The sequence below is a fragment of the Larimichthys crocea genome, chromosome XX, assembly GCF_000972845.2.
Source record: "Larimichthys crocea isolate SSNF chromosome XX, L_crocea_2.0, whole genome shotgun sequence".
In the NCBI taxonomy this organism is placed as follows: domain Eukaryota; kingdom Metazoa; phylum Chordata; class Actinopteri; family Sciaenidae; genus Larimichthys; species Larimichthys crocea.
Genome location: NC_040030.1, coordinates 713,513 through 737,300, shown reverse-complemented (window position 1 = coordinate 737,300; position 23,788 = coordinate 713,513). Strand labels below are relative to the sequence as shown.

Here is a 23,788-nt window from a genome sequence, read left to right as displayed (position 1 = left end):
TTTGTGTGTTTTTTAGGTGTCAACAGCAGACCAGCGTCGATCCAGCCCTAAGGCCATGATCTCCTGCAATAAGAAGTCCTTGTACCTTCCCCCCGAGATGCCAGCCATTCACGTGGAGTTCACGGAGTACTACTTCCCCGATGGAAAAGACTACCCGAGTAAGACTTCTGTGTTTCACGCATGAAAGTTTCATTTTAGAAATCCGTATGAGCTGTGCGAGAAGCTGTTTTTATACACCGTGCTCGGTGTTTTGGCAGCGACGTCCCTTCTCTCACCTCCCTTCTGGATCTAATAAGCCCATTTGTTTAGCTGTGGGGAAGTCATTGAGCACTGTGTGGCTGAGAGGACATTGATTTTCTGAATTATGCCCGGTCCTTTGAATGAGGAATCACCCAATAAATTCATGTTATGGATTTCTCTCAAATTCCCTCCATTAGGAAATGTAATGCAAACATTTGGAGATGCCGTTTTCTTTTTTTTTCTTTGGCTGAAGAATTTATGGTCCTGACGAGAATCGTATCTCTTCCACCTTTCCCTTCCAGTTCCGTGCCCTAACCTGTACGGCCAGCTGAACGCCCTGCAGCTGGTCCTGGATCCTCGCAGCCTGGTGTGGATCAACCTTTTCGCCCTCGACCTCAGGCAGAGTCTGGAGCAGTTCATGGAGATCTACAAGCTCAGCGACTCGCAGAAACCCGACGAGCACGTTGACATCAAGGTCGACGGCCTCATGCTCAAGGTGAGGTGGAGTTCAGAAAGGCGGACTCGTGACTTCTCGCACATATTCTCTGATATTTACGCCGATTTTGTGCTTCCTACTCTCAGGTGGTGATTCCCACCGATCGTGATGCCTCCTGCCCCGCCGATCTGCCTCGCTCCATCTCGGTGCAGACTTCAGAAATGGTGGCCACCAACACCCGGCACCCGGCTAACTGCACCCGTTCCCACCTTGAGGCTCTGCTGCAGGCCTTTGAAGAGCAGCCCTTCTTCTCCTCCACTTTCGCCTCATTCCCTCGCTCCTCCTCCTCCTTGCCCCTCCTCCATCCCGTCTTCCAGCGCCATGCTCACGAACAAGACACCAGGCTCCACGACATCTACCGGGGCCTGGTGGTGCCGACGATGGGCACAGACGCCCTCAAGATGCCGGCCGCCACTGACTTTTGGACGATGCACTTTGCCCAGTTCTGGGTGGACTACGAAGGCACCCGTGGTGGCAAAGGGCGGCCGCAGCCATTCGTGGACTCCTTCCCTCTCACCGTGTGGGCGTGTCAGCCCGCGAAGATTGTCCAGCACCAGGAGAGGCTCAGATGTGCTGCTGGATCGGGTTTGACCAGGAGCACATCTGGAGAGGCTGTGGCACGTCTGCAGAGGAAACGATTACTAAAGGAGTATTACAGCACTGAGAACAGCAACGACGCATCACCGCCACCCAGTAACGGACTCCACAAACCACTTTCATTGGACAGTCTGCCTTCCTCCTCCTCCTCCTCTTTGTCATTGAGTAAAGATGCAGATGTGCATGTATTGGTGCACATACAGAAGCATTTAAGTGCTCAGGTATGTTGTTTTCATTCTTGTATTTTTCAAGAGAGTCTTTAACAGGTGAAGGCAAAAATGTGTGAAGGATGACACTTTTATTGTTGCCTTTAGTGCTGAAATTAAAAAGAAATGATACTTGATTAAGTTATTAATCAAACATTTGCTGGTTCCATTCTCTAAAATATGACTATTTTTCCATTTTTACCTATTTTATTGTTGCACGTTGAGTGCTTTTGGTTAATTGAGTGATTTTAAAACGAGACCAAGAGGCTGAAGCTGGTGAAGTGTGCACTCCTTCATGGCTCAGCCCTTGCTGCAGCGGCCCAGGGGTTCGAATCTGACCCCCGTCTCTCTCTTCCCACTTTCCTGTCACTCTTCAGCTTCAACTGTCTCTGTCAAATAAAGCAAAAAAAAGTCTAACGCTGTGCAATTATTACTCTGGTCTGTGTGTGTTCAGGTGAGCCACCGGCAGTACGTGTTCCTGATGCTTCTCCAGCGCAGCATCAAAGCGCTGCAGCAGACACTACAGCAGGACCTGGAGGAGATGGGATCCAAGAAAGACCGCAAGGATCCTTGTCAACACTCCGCAGACGACCACCAGCCTTTCACCGTCTGCCTGGGCCTCCTGCTGAAGAGCGCAGAGGTGTCGCTGCTCCTGAAGCCGGTCCCCCAGCCGGAGGGTTCGAGATCTCCTCTGGGGTCCGAGCTCTCGCCATCAGAGAGCAGAGGAACTCTGGAGCCCGGGAGCGATGCGGAGAAGGGGAGTGAAGGAGGCGGATCGGGGTCGGAAGGAGGAGCAGCCAAAGGGGCATGCACTGTAGACCAGCTGTTATGTGGCGAAGGCTCGGAGGTGGGAACCACACATGGTCCTGCCCCTCTTGTCCCCACGTCTTCTTCAACCCACTTGAATCACAAAACCTCACAGGAGGAGAGGACTTCAGCTAAGAACTCTGGGAAGTGGAGTTCAGATGAAGGGGGTGAGCCGGTAGTGGACGGGTTGGCTGGGGTTGAAGAAATGGGAGCTGGACTAGACTCTAAAGCCCAGATGAGTGACCCGCTGTCTGACCCGCTCGGCAGCAAAGGCTGGAGCGACAAAGACCCGACTGCAGCCAAAATGCCTCAGTCGATATCCAGGTATTTATTTATTTATTTATTTATTTATTTATTATTCAGTCAGTGCTACACAAGGCCACCGACGGATTTAAGGTTTTATTTTTCTTTGAGCACCTTTCAGGCTGATTTGTTTTTGACTTTGTTACTCGACACTCAACTAAATTTGCTGGATTCATCTTCACTTATAAAATGATCATTTTAAATGATATTAAATTAAATATATTTGGATATTAGGGATTTTGGATCTAACATAATAACTAACTCCATACTTTAATAACTTTTAATTAACTGCTTATTTAGACCAGAAAACTAAAGAAAACAGTAATATACCCATAGATATTCACTTTACAGTGATAGAAAACAGTAATATACCCATAGATATTCACTTTACAGTGATATGAAAGAAGTAAATCTGAACCTGGCAAATATTTGGTGTTTTTGCTTTAAGGACCAGTGTGTAGGATTTAGTAGCATCTACTGGTGAGGTCGCAGACTTCGACCCCCTCACCTCGGCCTCCCCATCTAACCCTTAAGTTCCACTGGATAGATGGACGGAGCGCCACGTAGATATACGCAGCCGTTCTAGTCAATGTTTAAAACCCCACGAGCCCCAACGCAGTCCAGTTCAGAAGCAGGCCAGTTTACTAAAATTTACATATTTTAGAAACCAAATCTGAGAAGGTAAACAAAGTCTGGTGGGATAAACGTTCTGCTTCCTAGCGTGGTTTGAAGCCATGTGTGAGATACATGAAAGGAGTGTTTGATTTGTCAAATTACAAACTTAAAGAGGACCCACTCTCTCTGTAGATATAGAATACTCCTTCTAAGGTAACAAATCAAAGTGAAATCATATATAAGAATATTATATTTCATGTTTTCCAACAGATCTTGCTAAATGTTACACACTGGACCTTTAAACAAGGAGTAAAACTTGAGTGCTACATTTCTCAGTTTCTGACCATTTCTAGACATAAGCAGCAGCAGCTCACATATCATCCACATGATCGTATGTCTTTAGTTTAAGTTTTCATAACTGAAACCCTGCTGCTTCACGACAGATGATGAATCTAATGAATCGAGTCTTTGTCTCTCTCATTGAATCTGTGTGTCGAGCTGTGTGTCGAACTCAAACACGAGGCTGTTCGTCGACATTCGCACCGTCTCACAGCCCTCGGGCTGCCACGTCTTTGTCTGTCCACCTCAGCCGTCTGTCCCCTCATCACGTCTTTGTCACTTCTTAACTCATTCACTTCCTTTTCTGCCTCTTGACCTCTGCTTTGACACATGCGAGATGTGTGTGTGTGTGTGTTTTCTCTCTACCAAGGAAAGGAAGTTTGTCTGTGGTTTCTGATCTCCTCAGCTCCTCAAACTCCAGCAGATCCACCTCCCTTTATTCCATGTCCAACATGTAAGGCACTGGATCTGTGACTAGCCGTATTAATGAGCGTGTTTGTGTGTGACTGTGTCCTTTTTTTGTTCTCGTGACCCTCCAAGTTCGTGTAAATGTGTGTGTGAATCCTCTGTCGGCATGCATTTGCATGTACGCATGACACGCTGATCCTTACCTGTATGTGTTTTCCTGTGTTTGGTGTCAACTTGTTGACTCGTGGCTGATGGTAGAGATGAAAAACGAAGCTCCTTGTTTGTAACTTTCCTTTTTTCAGCCTTGTGTTCTCCGTTTTCTTGGGGGGGAGCCACTTTGATTTTGTCCGTTTTGATCGTTTTTGGTGCTTTGAGAGGATAGCACACTAACAACACCACACAAAGTAACGAAGCAATATTTAATTCATGACTCCTGTCGACTCCGAGAGAGCGCAGTGGTCTCGGCTCAGTGTCTGTAAAAACAAAATTCACTGGGCTTTTCAAAGCGACGGCATGCATGGACAGCAGATTTCAAACTGTACAGAAATATATGATTTAATATGAAGATGTGTCTCCTGCACGCTCTTCTCCACGTGACTCCGTGTCTTGTGTCTTGTAGTGGTCGCCTGATGCGGGACCGCTCCCAGTCCAGTTTCTCAGTGTCCTATAAGAACATGAAGAAGAGCCCGTCCCTGCAGTCACTGGACAACATCTCCATAGACAGCTACCTGATGGAGGACGGAGACGCGTACAGTCTGCTGGAGAGAGGTGGAGCAAACGTTAATGCTTTCCTTTATACCCAAATGTACAGTTAGTGTCCAGACAACATAGACTTTTTAAACATTAATAATACAGATGCAGTGTTGGAACAATTGTCAGAGAAGAACATGACGTTTCTACATCAAACATTACATCTCAAATATTTAAAACATGACTGTAGTGGTAGGAAACTCTATTGCCCAGAAGGTGGCAGCATTGTTCTCATATGTGACAAGGGTACAGTGTGTGTAGATGTGTGTTAAAGATAAATCAAACGCGTGTCCTGTCCGCGTACGTAATATCTCTGTGCTTACGGGGACAGATGACGTGTCCATCTCAGGGTTCAAGGACTCCATGAGCGAACAGAGCGCCACCGAGAGCGCCGCCGAGGCAGTGACCGGTCAGGAGCAGGAGGGAGGCGTGTCGCCCGACACCGTCAGTGCTACGTCCCAGAGCACGGACGATCCCACCAAAGATATAGTAAGACGCCGAAACAAGACAGAAAAATATTACGGCGGTCCCGAAAGACGGCACGCTTTTGTATGACTGTTTATGCACGTCTCTCTCCTCCAGGTGTCAGTGCTGGTGCTGAAGGTGCAGTCGGTGTGTGTGGGCATGGAGGCGGTGGGCGAGAGCACGGCCGTGGCTCTGGAGGTGGGCCAGGTCACACCCAGCCAGCTGGGCAACGTCAGCCTCAGACAGTACCTCAGCAACCGCAGCCTGGGTGAGAGGAAGTCTGCACACATTTGAACTCTAATCTGATGAATTACAGTTGTAACAGACATAATCTCTTGGACATTTCAAGGTAATATGTGTAATATTGGACATCAATCATCGCCACCATAACCTTAAAACTTTAATTACAGTCATTAAAACAAGATGGAAATTTTACGGCACAAAAAAAAAAGAACTGAAAATAAAATTTTCTCTTCAAGTCCAAGAAGTTTATCCCCTTCTTTAAAGTAAAACAGAAAAGACTCGTCCAAAGAAGTAAAGATACAAAATTAAGATACCATAATGCGTCATGAACTGAACCACAAATTGGCAAAATACCAGAGTGAAGCCTGAAGCTGCTGCTGGTTGATTACACGAACTAAATCCACCAAAGTCAGACTTGTGTCGAGAGCTGAACATGAAAGTGAAGAGGCGTTTGTCAAGATCTAAGCACGCGAGCAGGGCCGAGAAAGAACAGCCGAGGAATGACTGCACCGTGCGTGCCCGTGTAGATTATTTTTAGATGATCTTTTATGGTATTTTTCCCTTATTTGACAGTCGAGAGAGAGGAAACACACGGACGGAGAGAGGAAGCGTGATAAAGGTCCTAGAGCAGACGTAAAGCTTCATAACCGACCTCCCCCCTCCCTTAGATTCAGCTCTCAGTCGTTTTTTTAAGCAAAAATAACAGATTTGATGGTTCCTGGTTGTCAGATGTGAAAATAAATAGCTTTTCCTCATCTTGAATGGTTGTAAATTGAATATTTTTGGCCTGTTTGATTGGACGAAGCAACACATTTGAGAATATTTTTGGCCTGTTTGATTGGACGAAGCAACACATTTGATATCGTCAGGTTCTATGTTGCGATTATTGGATAATTCAGAAAATAATCATCGCATTAATCGTTATTTGCAGCTCCACTAATGTCCTAGAGTAGGTTAAACTATTTCAAGTGTACACACACACTCACACACTTACACATTCACACACTAACACAGCCACCCCCTCCTCTTTATTTACCTTGCCATAACTCCCCACAGGTATGGTGTGTTCAGTACCAATACCTGCTCAAAGCAGCCAAGGTAACTGCTGTGTGTTAATTCACCATCTGTAACTTTAACATGCATGCCTGCCTCAGCGTGTCTGTTTCCACCCGTGTGTTACTCAGATTATACGTGTATGTGTGTTTTCTTCCAGTTTGTCAGATCTCATCTCCAGACTCAGGACTTGTTGTTTTTTTGCTCAGCGGCATGCACAAGTGTGTTGCAATGCCAACGATCGCATGAAGTGTTTGTTCGGGCCGCTCGTTTCTCAGCTGCAGGCGGTGTTTATGTGACATTGAGATCTCTTTCCTCTAATATGTGTGTGTGTGTGCGTGTGTGTGCCACTTAAGAGAGGTTAAATTTGACAGTAATGGAGTGACTGGTCCCATTATTTGCAACATTAGGCCCAGAAATGTGTGTGTGTGTCAGCCAGATTCAAATTAATTGCAACTATTTGTGCAGGCTGGTGTTAACCCCTCGATCTTCCCATTCTTTGCCCCCCTCTCTTTCTCTGTCTCTCTGTCTCACCCCTCCACCTCCCTCGTCTCTCCACTGCAGCAGACTTTGCAGTTTCAGTCCAGTGATTCAGGCAATAAGAGAAACGCCAGCTTTACTTCTCCTCCTCTTTCTTCTCCTCTCTTTTCTCCCTCCACCTTTCCTCCTCAAGCTCCTACTCCATCTTCCTACTAATCCTCTGTCATTTAACCCCACCTCGCCACCTTTTTCCTCCCCTTCATCTCCCTCCCTCCCTCTCCAGGCCATCTTTTCTCCTCCATCCCTGTCTTATCACAGTCACTCAGTCCTTGGCTGTTGGCTGCCTCCTTCTTTTTTTCCTCTCTCTTCACCCCCTCTCCTCTCTCTCTCTCTCTCTCTCTCTCTCTCTATTTGCCGCGACCTTAGCCGCCAAGGATTGAGAGAGAATATGTCATTTTATCTGAGGAAAGCTGACAGTATTTTGTATGTGTGTGTGTGAATGTATGGTCCTGAAATTGCTCTTTGTGGTATTAACCCTCTCTTGACTTCCCTTCAGAGAGCATATATTAAAGAGACGTGACGCTCCCCTCACTGTCATGATGGAAAGACTTCGTTAAGAGGTCGTTTTCATGCCTCGCTGTGTTTTTTCTTTCTCTCGTAACTCGTGCCTGCGTGTGCTTGCCAGCTGAACATGTTTGTTTGTACCAAAGGAGGGTTTTAATTACCCTCCGCCTTCGGTTTAACACCTGTCAACCTCGACTTTCATCAGTCTGTTCGTCTTTTCTCTCCCATCCTCACTTTCTTTCACTGAACAGGGAGTCGTGTAATCACCTTTTGTCAAATTCAGGAGTGAAACATTTGATATAGAAAGAGGTACGCCGTCAAATCTTTTGCAGTTTTCAGCAACTCGGAGCTTCGTTTCTTAGAGTCTAATTCATAAAAAGGAGGAAAACTTCACCTTGAATTCTCAATACTTAGGTGGGAGTTTTCACCAAAGCCTCTGATCCAGAGTCCTCAGGAAATAATTAAACATCACTGCAGCGAGGAGCCTGTGGGATTGTATAAAATCTAAAGTCTCCTTCAGCCCACCCTTTGCTTAATTCCTTCCTACTTCTCTTTTTTTCCCCCTTCCACTTTCAACTTTCCTCTCCTCTCCTCTTTCTTATATTCCCTGTCCCGCCCGCCTCTGACTTCACTCCCATTTGAAACCTGACCTTAACATGCACCCTGTTTTTGACTTAACACCAGTATTGTGACGGATCTTTGTGGTAACCTGGAAGAGCACTTTTATAGTCACACGTAAAAACATCTTTAGCCTCCGTAATTTGACAGATTTCCAAGCGAAACAAAAACTAGTGGCGAGCTTTAGGCGTTAAATAACTGCATTTTTTATATGATCGGTGGTTTAGCTCATAGCCACGGATCACATTCACTTAAATACATTTATACATTTGAATGTACTCGAGTGTTTACAGTCAGTGTTGAGAAACAGAATGAAGTAGTAAAAAGAGGGAATTTGATACGAACATACTCAAAAATAGTTGAATATATTTGGCAACACCAAATATGATTTTTGTAGACCGAAGCTCAATATTTAAAGTTTAGACATTAAAATTTAAATTTACACAAAGTTTATTTAAACAAAGTTGTAATTAAATGTCAACGTCCACACAATCCTGATATATCTGCAACATATCGGCCAATATTTTGTCCCGGCTGCTTTATCGGTCGAACTCTAATCACAAGAGAACTGAATACTCGCAAGAATACGATATTACAACCTGGAAAATGTATTTTTCTGTCTTTAATACACAGTTTCGGTCAAATATCAAACAGGAAAGAGGAGCTCACTGTCAGACACAAACTGTGTACATTAGTAGAGAAGTCCTGGGTCATATTGGGTGAATTTTAATGTCAGGCCTAAGTGTATCCCAGCCCAATCATCTCTACGTGTACCCCACAGACACTATAACACTCAAAGCGAGAGCTAACACTAACCGCAGCCTCCGTCTGTCCCCTCACAGCCGGCGGTGACATCAGCTCGGCGTCGGTCAGGGGCGCCCACAGTCCCGAGGTGTGCGCCCGCCTGGAGAGCGGGCCGTGCGCCGCCGCACACTCCCCGCTGGCCGAGCGCAACGGTTTCCTGCAGCTGCGTCTCCACGGATACCAGGCGAGCTTCTTGATGTCCACGATGCGTAACCTGGCCCACTTCCTGGAGGACGACTCGGCGCCGCAGGTGCTGCCCATGGAGATCAGCGTCAGGGACACGCACATCCACATGAAGGTGAGGATCATCGATCGCAGCTCGTCTTCAGACTTGAGGAGTTTTTTTGTTTCACCCAGAGGAGCTACTGTTTACCTGCAAGACATCAGCAGGCTATTTATCCTAGTTTTCCACTTGCATGGCAGTAATAGACTCCATAATTCACTGCCATACAGGGCAGCAGCTTCCATAACCGAGTTAAATAGTTTGAACCACGGCCTAATTGGCTTTTGGATTTATGTTTAATGACATAGAAAGGCCTCTCTCTGTCTTCACAGGTGAGTAAAGGGTAACACACACACACACACACACACACTTAACACGTGTCTTCTCTTCCTACAGGATGACGGTCCCCGGGACAATCCCGCCGACCCTGAGTCGTCACCGATCACCCTTCACGTGGACAGCCTCATTATACACAGGAGAGACGACGGCTCTTTCTCTATAGGAGGTGACGAACACGCGCATATTTTCTTCATCCGCCAGTTTATCTCCACCTCCACTTCAGCGCTGATTCACTGCAGTTATATAACACTTTAAAGTCCAACGCTCGGTTACATCCACACCTCCAAACTCCCTCTGTCCTCCCTCTCCTCGCAGTGGACACGGCGGCGGAGACCAAACCCGGGAAAGAAGGCGCGTTGACTGACGGCGCTCTGACTCCGGTCCCTGAGGTCGTGGGCGGCGTCTGCAGCGCAGCAAAGGCTACACAGACACAAGCCCTGCCCACCGGCCCCCATCCATCCGCCAGAGAAAAGGTGAGGCGGACATGAAAGGATACCGTAGGGGGGATTTGTGTGAGGAGGAGTGTACACACACACAAACAAACTTTTCAGTGAATTGCGCCTCATGTTTTCCTCTTTCTTCCTCCTCTTGTGTTTTCCTCCTACAAACATAAACTGCTGAGCAGGATAGATGAGGACGGAGTGCCAAATTTTGGCTTTCAAGCTATTCCAGTTTCCCCGCTTTGCTTGGCTTCTATTTTATTCCCAGTGGGAGTGATATTTATCAATTTATGCAGGATGCAAGAATTATATTTTAAGATGGAACGTTGCATAACGCTCGTCAGAGCTAGACAACAAAACCGCTTGCTTGTGATTAAATTAAATTTTTTAGTTTAGACTGAAACTACTTTTTGAAGTTTAAAAGAAACTAATGAAACCAACTCCATCACTGTTCAACTGGAACCGCAGAGGTTTGACATCGTCACGCTCCTTCAGCCTTTTTCCTTTGAGAGACACCGACTGTAAAAACCCACAAATTGACAGGCGGATGAAGGTCATTTTGGGAAGAACAGGTTTCTTAAAGGTCCAGTGTATCAAATTTGGGAGGCTTTATTTACAGAATATGGCAGAAATGGAATATAATAGGTTTCCATTAGTGTATAATCACCTGAAAATAAGAATTGTTGTGGTTTTGTTACCATAGAATTAAACTTTTATATCTGCAGAATGTTTCTACCGTAGCCTAGAACGGACAAACTAAACTGCTAGACAAACTTTAAAGGAAGACTTGTGAAACAGGCATGCAGCTGCAGTTTATTTCTATTCATTTTATTCATGACATTATGAAACTTAAAGGTTTATTATTGATCTTGAAAATTGTCAAAACTGGAAACTTTTAGAGCGTCTGCCGTAAGTTTCCAAAAAAGCTTCATCAAACGTGATTTTCTGGTTTTATCTGACACACTGACGCCTCCCCGCGGTCCCTCCTCTTTGTTATTTGCTCACAGATGCTGACGGAGGAAAACGAATGTTTGAAAGTGGAGCTGTCCCGAGCCAAGATGGCGCTCGCCGAGGCTCAGATGGAGAAGGACTCGCTGCTGCACCGCATGAAGACCCTCAAAGTCAACACCAGCTAGACCCGGCTCTCTCTCTCCCTCTCTCTCTCTCTCTCTCTCACACCCAGCCAGTCAAATTATTCAGCCCGCACCGGGCTGGAGGTCGGCGGTCAGCAACTTAATTAACGGAGAAAAAAAAGTGGGGTTTTCTTGACTAAAACAGCTCCCGCGCCACCATGTGACTTCAAAATAATTCCTTCATAAAGCAATGCAGAGTCCGAGTGAAGGCTCAAGAATTTTTACACGCTTCTCGTCCGTTTTGTGTTCTCCACGTCGGAGCGTGGACGCTCGATACATTTGGGGAAAGCTTAAAAGAAAAGAAAAAAAGGGAGAAATGACCTTTATGTTCGAGCGCGAGTGAGTGTGTGAAAGAAAGAGGATGTAGATCTATATCCATGGTTGTGCCTACACAAAACCCTTCCCACATTATTCCTGTTGTGTTAAGTTAAAACAAATCACGGCTAATCTTAGACGAGATTATTCAATCCTGTAGGTATGAAGGAACACTGAATGTCTTCGGAGGAATGTCTCAAAAAAAAAAACTTATTTTGCACTGCTGAACTTGTAATTTAGTGTTTTCATATTCGGAGGGGAGACGAGACAAATCATTCTCTCTGAGTGTGTACAGTGTATATTGCATAAGAATGTGAACTCATCGACTATTTCCTTCAAATCTTCGAATGGTCATGCAGTGTTTTCAGTTGAATGTGTGTGTGTGTGTGTGTTCGTTTGTCTCAGCCTGAACAAGCATTTCATTACAAGTAGAGGATACGTTTCTATCTTGTCAGTTCCACGGCTTTGTCAGCCAAATGCCCCACGAATAATGTCTGTCTCCACCCCCCAACACCCGCCTCCACCAACCCCTCCTCTCCTATTTTTCTACGTGTAAATAGCTACTTAACATGTGCAGCACTTTTAAAAACGGAGGCACTGTAAATACAGTAAGAACTGTGAGAGAACACGCCGACGAGGAGAGAGTGATTTACTGAAGTATGCAGAGTAGGAAAATAAAAAGGCACATTGAAGCTGCCTGACTGTGTGTCTGTGTGTGTTCGTGTGTGTGTGTGTGTGTGTGTGTGTGTGTGTGTAAATTTCTAATCTGCCATGTGTAATTTTGTTCATGAACATATCTGCTGCTGTTCCATGCTTCATGCCTGTGTGACGACTTCAGGAGAAACTCCTGAGTAGATGATTTAAACAAATAAAAAAAAACTGACTGACTTGTGTAACAGCACACGCTTTGACACAGCACAAAAGACTTTAAAAGGACAGTCTGAGACTTTTACTCTCACCTGACGACAACAAGAACAACAACAGTGGATTCAAGTCCATCCATCAGTCTACGTATGCAACTGTCTTCACTTGTACTTCAGCTCGGCCCACATTTCTATTTCTATCTCTAAAAAAGACGTGAAACACAGCTCCGCACAAAACAGGACTTGAAAATGTCAGAGGTAGGACTTTAACATGATTGTATAAGAAGACTTTTTCATCTTTGTTTTTCCTCCATCCGTCACCGCTCCTCCTCCTCTTCTCCCCCCTCCTCCTCCTCCTCCTCTCTGGGAAGCCGAGTGGAGAAAGAAAAAGACACAAAGTAATAAGTTGTATTTTGTCTGTCAAGGCTGCTGAAATACTGATAAAAAATAAAAAGGGTATCCAAATTTAAAAAGGTTTCACTTTGGTGTGTGTTTTCTTTTCTTTTTTTGTTTTAGTGCAGATTTATTGGCTTCTTTATGAAATATATCATGTCCATACTCCTGCATGTCACTGGGCATCATCTGAGCCCCAAGACTTACAAAAACTCCATCCACTCTCCTCATATAGCCTCATAAATGTGATTTATTATTATTATTTTTTAATAATATCGTAGACAATATATTTGGAGTGGTGGATGAAAATGATTAAAATCCCACATGATGTTTTACATTTACATGCACTTTTTCAGACATTCATGTCTGTTTTTTTTTTCAGGTAAAAATCTGTACTTCAATACAAACTTCAGTGAAAACCTTTAAAGATTTACAGCCGTGTCTTAAAGCATGTGCTCTTTTTGACGTTCTGTGATAAGTGGAGGCAAGAAACTCTTTAAACAGAGCTGCAGCTTCTTTTTCTTTCTTTTTTTTTTGTGGGCTTAAATGAGCTGCACTGAACCGCTACAGGAGAGTGTTTGGACTTTGTGCACATAAATGGTCATGACATTTTACAGCTGGAGTAGTGAGTCATAGAAGGGCATTAAATGTTTGAGTGTGTGTGTGTGTGGCAGAGGAAAGTTGCTGCTGCTGACACTAAAGCCTGTTTACATACTGTACCTTAATGTTTCTGCGATGACGGCTACGTCACAGTGCAGGAGCGTTTATGTAAGCAAAGCATGTACACATTCATTTATATGCTGGGTGTGTGTGTGTGTGTGTGTGTGTGTAGTATGGACAGTATAGGAGAGTGTGTGCCAGCACCGTGTACAGCTGGAGTGTGGTGGAAATATGATGAGAGAGAGAGAGAGAGGCATCAGGTTGTGCTGCTGGATTCCTCTGGTTTGAATTCTCTGCTGCAAATATAGAGATTATAAATGATGGCTCCATTCCATTTAGCTGCTTCAGTTTAAGAGGCCTCTTTCTCTTTCTCTCTTAGCCGTGTCGCACTTCTATGTAGTGCATCAGAAATGAAGATTCGAATTGCTACGAAGTGGCAAATTCTGTGGCTGTGAATTGAAGCTTGCAGTTCCTCAAACGTCCACTTGAGGCTGGCTCCAGAAGTGAGTCAGTCTCCATAAGTCCCCATGTCCAAATGTCCAACTTCACAGCAGAAATAAACATGTTTACAGCCTGGTACAAAAAAAAGTTTTGGTCTCTGTAGATAATTTCCATGTTCATGACAACTGTACTGAGGGTGAATTTATATACAACTCACCTGTTCAGATTATATTAAGGCTTAAAGTTATGCAGAATTAACTGAGCGGACGCTTTGATTGACAGGTGGGTGCTGTTACAGATGGCTTGTTTGAGTAACCGGATACGTTGTCCATTCTTTATACTGTCAGTGATTCAAATCCTTTATTCTCAGGACACCTCAACGACTTTTATTTTTGCAGTTAAACATTTGTTTATTGTACAATCATACATTTTGTAGCTATTAACAGACGGCCATAGAAACCAATGTAGAAGTGTACACAGTTTATCTCTTTGTTTTTTCTTTTGTCCCTCCTTACATGTGAGGGGAGGGGTTAGATGAAGCTGTCTTTTCTATAAAAAAATGTTTTTTAAATATAAGTTTAAAAAAGAAAACAAGAATTAACAATAGCCTGCACAGAGAAGCTCCACTTTATCCCATAACTCCTGTGTTTTCAAGTGACTTGTGCTTAATCAATAAGGTGATTAACACTTTAAGTGATCAACAGCAACAATTTTGATAATTAATAAATCCCTTAATCATTTTTTCAAAACAAAAATGTCAACATTTCCCTAGTTCCAGCTTCTCAGTTGGGAACATTTGCAGCTTTTCCCTCTTAAAAGTTGAACATCTTTGTGTTTTGGGCACATTTGTCACAACTTTCAAACATTTTACAGACTAAACTGATTCATTAATTAAAGATTAATCAATGCTGAAAATAACTGCTGCCCATAACTCGTCTTTACGAGTCGGACATAGCAGCTGTAGGTGGAGCACTTCTCCAGGCAGCACACAGGCTCCAAAATACCAATTAAGCAGCAGTGTGAAGCCATCAGGCACGTCCCAGCATGCACCGTGAAGAGGAGGAGGTGTGTGTGTGTGTGTGTTCCCAGGCTGTCAGCTGATCACATCAGATCATCTACCTTCACCGTCCATTCATACAAACCCTGCTGTGACATGACAGAGAGGCTCACCTGTTTCCACTCAGGTGCATGCAGGGATACACCTGAAGCGTGGAAGGGGGGTGGGAGGGAACTGCGCATGCGTGCGCTTGCTAGAATAAGTGAATGGTGTTTGAGTGTGACTTTTTTTTTAAAGGGACTAACAAAGGCATCGCCTCCTGTTGGTGTGGCAGCATCACCGTCATCCACGCCCAGACTGTAACTGCGAGTCTGTGAGTCAAGTCAGACACAATCACAGCGGAAATGTGGAGGCTGTGCTTTCAAAATAAAAGTTTGGATTTTTTTTTTTTTTTTTTTTGCACAAGGAGCCTCCAGGACCAGAGCTGATTTTTAAAAAGGTAAGTTGATGATGAATGTCCAGAAAATATGTTTAGTTTTGACACAAGAAGCAAAGAGGCCTCTATTAGGCTATCCAGACAAATGCTTAAGGGACCCCAGAATAATCCAGGTTTTGAACCCTTTCAGACAGTCCTGGTTTAACCTGGGTAAACTTCGGGTGCCATGCAGTGAAAAACCTTTGTGGGAAAATAATGAGTGTCATGGTTTTATCTGAAAGAGACTTTACCCTCTTAACCTGTGCCAGTTTTAATATTTTCATTTAATAAAACAATTTGTTTTGGATTATGCACCATGAAAGCACATCTTACATTAATAGGACTTTCACCCAAAGCAGTGCTTGTGTCAGAATATGTTTTTTTGCAAATTACAAACTTACTTTGTGTTGAATCAAATCAACACTCTGTAAATCTGGGGCTAGTATTAGTATTAGTAGTACTCCAGCCTATAAAAAACGCTGCACAGGAAAATAGGTTAATTATATTGACATAAATTTAAAATTTTATATTAGTCAGATTAGCTAACTTGGTTATATATTGGAACTATAAATGCTCACTAACTAGGCATTTTGAGAGTGTCTCTATTTCAATAAATATTACAGCATAAGACACCAGAGGCTCCTGAACACTTTGACTTCAGCAATTTCTACCCAACATATGTAACTGTCTTGGTCCTGTGTTCCTTAAAATTTATTTTATTATTATTTTTTGCCATAAATGTTTATTTTTTTATATTATTTATTTATTTATTATTATTTTTTGCCATAAATGTGTATTTATTTATTTTTGTTTATTATTGTTATTAGTTTGACATAAATATTTATTTATTTTATATTTATTTAATTTTAATTTATTTATTTTTGCCATGAATGTATCTAATTAGTAAGATGGCTGGTTAGTTAAAACTAGATACTCACATAAGACATAAAAAGCCATGAAAACAGTGTATAAAAACACAAACAGCACAGCATATAAATATTAATTAATTAATTAATTAATCTTTTTTCCCCCCCACGTCTGATTTCAGTCGGTGAATTTTATTTTGAAAGCTGCAACAGGAAATCCACTGTTTCATCCCGGTTGCCTTGACACCCGTGTCTCGGGCGACACCGATCAGCACCGGGCAGTGCGGTAGGTTCGGGGGTAAAGAGGTGGCGCGTACGGCGGGGACCGAGGAGCTTCTTGCGGAGGGTTTTCACCTCCCGTGTGTGATCAGCCGGAGCTCCGGAGCAGGCGGGAGCGAGTGCGCGGACAGAGACGAAGTTTGTATTGTTGTTTTTTTAAAACCTCTCTTTACTTCACACAGCGAGGAGGAGCAGGAGGAGGAGGAGGAGGAGGAGCAGGAGGAGGAGGAGGAGGTTTCCCCCCCTGCTGCGCTTGTTTGCACTGAGGTTACACCGGGGAGCGGTGCGCGTCAGGCGGACTCCCTCACGCAGGAGGAGCGGACCGAGCCGTGCGCGTCAAACCTGCTCTGCAGCATCCACAGCACCTCCGTCCCCGTGCGGCAGCATGCGGTGAGGAGTGCACGCCAGGCTGTGGAAACAAGGGGGTCGGAGCTGAGCTGGATTTATGGGAGATCTGTTGGATTTGCATCACCCCGTCGTTGTAAACTTGTGTCCGGGATGGGGAAGGAGCAGGAGCTGCTGGAAGCCGCCCGGACCGGGAACGTCGCCCTGGTGGAGAAATTATTGAGTGGGAAGAAAGGGATACTGGGGTCAGGCTCCGGCTCCATCCCTCTGCCCAACCTACTGAGGTAAGAAGCCGCTCTCATCTCCTTCTCATGACCGCTGCAGGGGATTCCTTGGGGGGGTTCCCATGCTGCAAAATTAGGCATGATTTACCTTCATCATAGGTCAATGCACTGGAAGTGTCACTGCACTAAGAAAGAGGTGTTTGAAACAAGTCAGCAGCTGCTGCAGGCCAAATATACACAAAGATATATATATACTGACAATCTATCAATATGTGACTGAAGGTTTGGTCGTCCTCTGTCCTCTGTCCTCTCTCTGGACTTTGTGAGAACAGACAGTACCTTCAGCTGTCAAAATGTGGATTTCCTCAATAAGAGTGTGATGATGGATGCACTTGTAGAGACTGTGGTTTGTCCCAGAGTGTCTTCATGCTTCACGTACCCTCCTCATTGTGGCATTTAAGGCGTTCTCGTCTGTAAATAATATCATTAAATTGATCCCATGGGGGACATTGCTGTGCGTTCATGCACCTCTTCCAACAAATATGGACTTGCCTTCAGTTTCCTTTCAAGAACAAGGATGTTTGTTTTTGTCTGCAGGTTAACAGGTGGTAAAAATCTTGACCCCCTGACCCCTGAATCTGTTTATGAAAGTTTATTTTCCCTTTATTTTTCAATTATCTAATGATGTGACTGCACGCTACACAACCCACTATGGACATTTGTGTCCAGTTTGGGCAAATATCTGCATAAATCAGCCCTGCACATTCAATTGTTTGCATGATTTTAACCCATTTTAAAGAGATTAATGCAGAAAAAAAGCAGAAAAACTATTAATTTGTAAAGTTTTTATAGCATTTCTTTTTAAAAAATGGACATTGGTAGTAAATTACACTGACAAATAAGAGTTAATAAGATGAGATCAAACTAATATTGTGGTGTGAGTATTACAATAAACTATTTACCAACAAAGACCACGCCAACATGGATTTAAATTTAAACATGTTTACTGCATATCATGGTTGAGGGATGGAGCAGTGAGGAATAAGAGGAGAAAACAGGGGTTGTTGATTGATGGTACCCCCCAAAAATTGGGCATTTACCGGTGTCGACCAGTGGCTGGGAGGTTTTGAGTGGGGGGACGTCTCTTCATCGCTTTATGGATTAGAGCTCCCGTGGTTTCTGTGTCTGAATGAAAGAGAGGTCGAGAAAAGAGGGGGATGGATGTGTAAACTGAGTCAAACAGGGAGTGGACAGGTGAGGTCCGCTTCAGAAGGCGTGGTCCTTGTTCCTGAATCTAGTTATAAATCTTCAACATTGTAGTTTTAAAAAAAAAAACTTCCTTTTCTGACTCTGACCACAAAAGGCTGTGAGAACAATTGCTGTGGTTATTATCACCCCCTCTCCTCCTCCTCCTCCTCCCGCCCCTGCAGCCTCGCCCTCTATCTGCTGAGGCCGAAGCTGAGCCAGGTGATTAGGAGATCAAAGGCTGGGGGCCGTACGGGAGGAGTACCGCCTCGGGCCCTCGAGCAGAGCGTCTCAGGGGTTGCGGGGTTGCACGCTTGGCAAGGAGGATGCCAACCGCTCGTAGACTAAAGCCAGGGCTTCATAAACTGACGTCCGGGGGCCAGTTTTGGATAAAGACCGCTTAGTTTAAACAGTCTAACTCAGTGGAAGTTGGCCCCCAACAAATATTACAAGTAAATACCACGGTCTGTGTTTGACGTCCTGCTGTCAGTTTGTTTCTGTTCCTCTTTTTCTGCTCATAATTTCCTCTCTCTCAGATAATAAATTGTTTTAGGTGGGAAGAAATCATAGAGCGGGTAACATGCTGCTGTTTTCACAGTCCTTTTTTTTTTTTTTAATAAAAGGAGAAGTAGGCTTGCTACATAAAAGACGTGTCCCACTTTCAAAGTACAGTACAGTTACAGGCTAACTGTATACAGTGTTATGTACTTATCGTCATGCTGTCACTGCGTTTTGTCAGCCGTGTTAGTGTCTTTCTTCCTAACCAAAATATCTCAACAAATATTGGACGGATTGCCATGAAATTCTGATCCAAAACGCCGCTACCAGCCCCGACCTCTGACCTTATCTCTAGCTCCACCGTGAGGTTGACAGTTAATTGCACTTTGTGTTTTGTCCTGATTAGCAAATGACGTATCAGTACAGAAGGCCGACTCTGTTCAGCTACAGACGCAAAAGGTTTGATCCTTCGAACCGGAGCTACTTGGGTGGAAAAAGGGCTGCTCCTGATCTGCCCCTTCTCTTCCGCGTCGTTCCCATTTAGAGTCACCATTGCAACCTAACCGTCTCCCCGTCACATTTTATCTTGTAACTAATCATGGGTGTATGCGCGCTACACGCTACCTGCATGAACATGCCTCAAAAACTAAAAATATTACAGTATTTTCAGTCATATTTTTGTAGTATTGATGGTATTAATTACAGTATTTTCAGTCATATTTTTGTAGTATTGATGGTATTAAATGTTTATTTAATTAAAAAATTAGATTTCAGGGGCGGTCGGTAGCGTAGTGGGTTAAGCGGCCGCCCCGTGTGTGGAGGCTATAGTCCTTGCTGCAGCTGGCTCCGGTTCGAATCCCGCATCGGACGGCCATTTGCTGCGTGTCATTCCCCCTCTCTCTGCTTCCTGTCTATTTTCAGCTGTACTATCAATAAAGGCATAAAAAGGCCAAAAAATTATATAAAAAAATAAAATAAAATAAGATTTCAGAGATTCCTCCGCGTACCACTCATTGGAGTTCGCGTACCACCAGTGGTGCTTGTACCACAGTCTGAGAACCAGTGCCGTAGAGTCTTTGTTGAATATCATTTATTGAACCATGTAAACAGTTTCACACAAAGTCCAAGAGGAAAGTAAAAAAAATCAAGTGTTTATCATGTAGTAGTTTGTATAATTTTAGGTCTGAGTGCTTTATTTCGTCACACTTCCTGTGTTAACCAAGCGGCATCTTATTTGTAAAGCAAAGCCAATGTGGAAGTACAAATGTGGTTCCAACAAGGAACCTTCTTGCTGCGAGGCGACAGTACACAACAACAACACGCCTCCATACACATACAAGGTCCACTTAATGGAGAGTTCAGCTCGATCTCATGGTCTTCATGACGGGATGGCGTTTGCTCAGTTGCTATGGAGATGGTCCAGTGGTTACCACGTGACCTTACGTCAAGAGAAAAAGTAAAAATCAAGTGTTTGGGTGCTTTATTTTGATGAAACGTGAATCTGTGTTGATGAAACTTGTTACTGTATGTATCTCAAATGTGGGTCTTTGTAGCCTTATCGGATACGTAATTTGTTCCATCTCGTACAGTTCCCATATTTTTCTTAAGCCAGATGTTATACGTTGGTGGTCCATCTTGTTGTGATACATTTAATAGCAGCTCCCAAGAGTATTTGTAACAAATAGATTTTGGCTTTCCTTTCAAAACCTTCCGCGATTGAACCCGAGAAGGAAGACCTTCGGGTCTTTGGGGATATCTTGGTGGAACACATCTCTCAGGACGTCTAATACATCCTTCCAAAAATCAAACAACCTCAAACATGATCAATTCTGTGGTCCACGTTTTCTCCAACACTTGTCTGAAGTGGTTATTTGTGGCACCCGGTGTATCTCATTGCAACTTTCATCATCATCATCAAATGCGCCTCCGTGAAAACCTCCATCCAGGTATCTATTGGAATGTCCGTGTTCATTTCAACCTCCCATTTCTCCTTTATTTGCGTTGTATTGTTTAGGTTCGTTGAAAGAAAAGTTCCGTATATATATTGGAGACACTTTTTTTTTAACCTCGTTTCCAGCTTGTAGTTTTACAAAGAGCTCTTGGACTGGAGTAGGCTTTTTGAAACACAGCTTTCAGATCGCTACGCTGCAGTTCAAGAAGCAAGAGAACAAAACTCTGAGAGCAGATTAACACAGCGAGTGAAATTGAGGTCAGATAGATGCATTATGGGTGGAAAAAGGGGTTTTGGCGTTGTGTTAATGTCTACTGTGTTACACACACACACACACACACTTGGCTTTTTTTGGGTCAAGACACCGGCACATGAGGAGACGTCTGTAAAACACTGTCTGCACATCTGTTTGTGTGTGTTCATGAGACCGGTTGTGTGACGCGCCTCCTTAATAGAGACCTACTTGTGCCTTACCAGATGAATGAGTCAACAGAGAGGTCACAGCGGAGGGAGTGTGTGTGTGTGTGTGTGTGCCGGCTAATGTTATGGGAATGATCTCCGGGAATCAATGCATACTTTCCCATCTTAAGGCCTCTGAGCCATTCATAGCATTCCTAAGTCATGAGGTTCCTCTTTTTTCGCTGGAGGAATCGTACTAAACCGCCAAGTGGGACATGAACACGCACACACATATGCTGTATACACACACAGGATGTAGAGAAGACGATCCTCTGGCTGTAATGCTGCAGTTTGGTGGTGTGGACACACACATGCACGGTGGAAAATCAATACTGGATGATCTCATTGCTGTTTAATGGGTCATATTCTCTTGTAGATGACATGCACTGTACACAGTGACCGTACACTTACCTAAAATGCTTTAACATAGTTATCTGCACATGCAGCTGTTAGTCAGACGTCTTGGTTTATTTTGTTTCTTTGTGGCAAATGTACAATATTACACTTGGATACACCCAGTAGCTATAATTGTGTTTTAAAAGAAGAGAACATTTCCTGTAACATAAATTTACTTAAAAGGAAAGTGCTTCTTCTTCTTAGAGCGCATATATCAAACTTAAGGCCGCATCCGGCCTACGAGAAAATATCATATGTCTATGGACCAAGTGGCTGTGAAGTGAAGCTTGCAGTTCTTCAAACGTCCACTTGAGGCTGGCTACAGATGTGAGTCAGGCTCCATAAGTCCCCATGTTAAAATGTCCAACTTCACAGCAGAAATAAACATGTTTACAGCCTGGTGATTTCCCCGCTAAATTCATCAGGGGTCAGTGACGCTCGTCACTTTTAATTTCATTTAAATAAGTCGAGGGAAAGCGCTCAATAGATTTTAGGGTTGGACATGGAAAGAGCACCTGTGAACCTCCAAACGAAGTCAGCCAAAGTATGACTCTGTGTGGAAGCACGCATACCTGTGTGAGCAGCTTTTCTCTGTGATGATGATGATGATGATGATGATGATGATGATGATGATGAAAAACCCACAAAGGAGGCCTCTCACTGATGCACACCTCCATCCATCTTAAGGGTTTCCACAAGGACAGAACTGAGCCCCAAACTCTGATGTACTGACACCAAACATCTGCACTTTCTCCAATATTCTGTTCATCCCGTTGACCCTGTTTGGCCCTCGATATAATCCCGGTTTTAATTCCGTCCCTCTCTGCGAGTTGAGTTTGACACCGCTGTAGAGTGTTCGTATTAAGAAGAAGAAAAAAACATCATCTAAGAGGAATTTCTTCACATAACAGCAGCCTTTACTAGATCAGAGTGTAGTGCATGAAAACACACGCTGTGTGTTGGAGTAATTAGTTATATTTCATTCAAAGGTTGCACAAGAAAACTGAAAAGTCTGCAAAATAAATTGGCAATGAGAACAATTGTCCTGTCGACTGCTGCTCAACAAGACTTGACGAGATTACATAATTAAGCGCCAGTAATTATGGTACATTGCAGCATTTCAGTGCTGATTCACTTCATGCTTTTTCATTACTACAGATTGTCCTTTTGTTTACCACGACTGAATGAAGTTATAGCACGAACAGCTGTATGTCAAGTTGATATGGATCGGTCACATCTAGCTGACACCTGATACTCAGGTTTGTACAGTTGTTGACAGCAATCTGGTGGATCAAATCAAAGCTTCCCTAATTTGAACAAATCCTCTGACATGCGCGTCCTGTGTGGCATTTTTCACATCCTTTATTTATTAATACACCCACATTTCAACTTCAGCCTACTGAACTTGTGTCCTTTTTTGGTTTAAAATGTCGGTACAGATCATTTCTGGTGTCCTTTTTTGGTTTAAAATGTCGGTACAGATCATTTCTGTTGATGTAAATGTCCATTTGTCTTCTTTCAACTTGTGCTTCCAACATATAACTGCAACAAATTGCAACCATACCTTAGGTAGGTTAACTGGCGGTTAACCTAACTGATAAACAATTTGGCGTTTTCTGACCGTTAAACTTTTGTAACGAATGTACATTTAAAGTTCGCACGGATTAAATTCGCCATACTTCTTAGGGCAACAATCAATGCGACAAAGACATGTTTGCAGCAAAGAGTACTACTCACATAGAAACAAGTGACAAGTTGTAGAGGGGGATAGATTCAGCATGTCCGGATGTTGGTAGTGTTGGAGAGGACGTACTCTATGAAGATCTGGGTCTTCAGGAGGTTTTTGAAGGTAGGATGTTCCACTAAAGGGGAACAGCAGACGATTAAAGTCTGGTTTGCCTGGGTGTTAGTCTTTCAATGGAGGAGCTTACATATGCCCGTATAAAGGCATTAAAATAAGTAGGCGCAGAACTGGAGACCACTTTGTAGGCAGCATTAGTGATTTGAATTCGATGTCAGGGATGTATACTGTTGTATACTCAAAGTCTAACCTATCGACACATGTAACATAACATGTTCATATCCATGCCGCTCTTCTTGCACTAGCGGTGTTTGAAAGTTCCCGATAGGATCGTTCCTCTCGGCAGCTTCGCACACAGACTAATATTAAGAGTGAGGGTACGTTCATGATGACAGTCTGATGGCGACGGTGCACATCATACCACGTCTCAGAGAGGAAATGAGGATGGATGCATGTG

The 23,788-nt window shown here is 43.8% G+C and overlaps 2 protein-coding genes across 9 annotated transcripts in view; both read left to right on the top strand.

Moving 5' to 3' along the window:
• Positions 1 to 12,775, top strand: part of bltp3b (bridge-like lipid transfer protein family member 3B) — a 30,812-nt gene extending 18,037 nt beyond the window's left edge. For 2 of the 5 annotated variants that reach the window (XM_027272073.1, XM_027272076.1), the window contains 12 exons: positions 17 to 158; positions 543 to 736; positions 823 to 1,554; positions 1,994 to 2,670; positions 4,631 to 4,779; positions 5,093 to 5,250; positions 5,344 to 5,494; positions 6,526 to 6,567; positions 9,027 to 9,286; positions 9,608 to 9,716; positions 9,866 to 10,023; positions 10,998 to 12,775. In XM_027272073.1, the coding sequence (XP_027127874.1) occupies positions 17 to 158; positions 543 to 736; positions 823 to 1,554; positions 1,994 to 2,670; positions 4,631 to 4,779; positions 5,093 to 5,250; positions 5,344 to 5,494; positions 6,526 to 6,567; positions 9,027 to 9,286; positions 9,608 to 9,716; positions 9,866 to 10,023; positions 10,998 to 11,126 (2,901 nt within the window). In that variant the 3' untranslated portion in view covers positions 11,127 to 12,775. Of the gene's footprint in view, positions 1 to 16; positions 159 to 542; positions 737 to 822; positions 1,555 to 1,993; positions 2,671 to 3,973; positions 4,077 to 4,630; positions 4,780 to 5,092; positions 5,251 to 5,343; positions 5,495 to 6,525; positions 6,568 to 9,026; positions 9,287 to 9,607; positions 9,717 to 9,865; positions 10,024 to 10,997 lie in introns of those variants that run through there. The other 3 variants (XM_027272074.1, XM_027272075.1, XM_027272077.1) reach the window with 3 other exon arrangements.
• Positions 12,776 to 16,362: 3,587 nt separating this feature from the next.
• The window catches only part of anks1b (ankyrin repeat and sterile alpha motif domain containing 1B), a 214,512-nt gene continuing 207,086 nt past the window's right edge, over positions 16,363 to 23,788 (top strand). For 2 of the 4 annotated variants that reach the window (XM_019273148.2, XM_010738620.3), the window contains exon 1: positions 16,379 to 17,041. In XM_019273148.2, the coding sequence (XP_019128693.2) occupies positions 16,911 to 17,041 (131 nt within the window). In that variant the 5' untranslated portion in view covers positions 16,379 to 16,910. Of the gene's footprint in view, positions 17,042 to 23,788 lie in introns of all 4 variants that reach the window. The other 2 variants (XM_019273146.2, XM_019273147.2) reach the window with 2 other exon arrangements.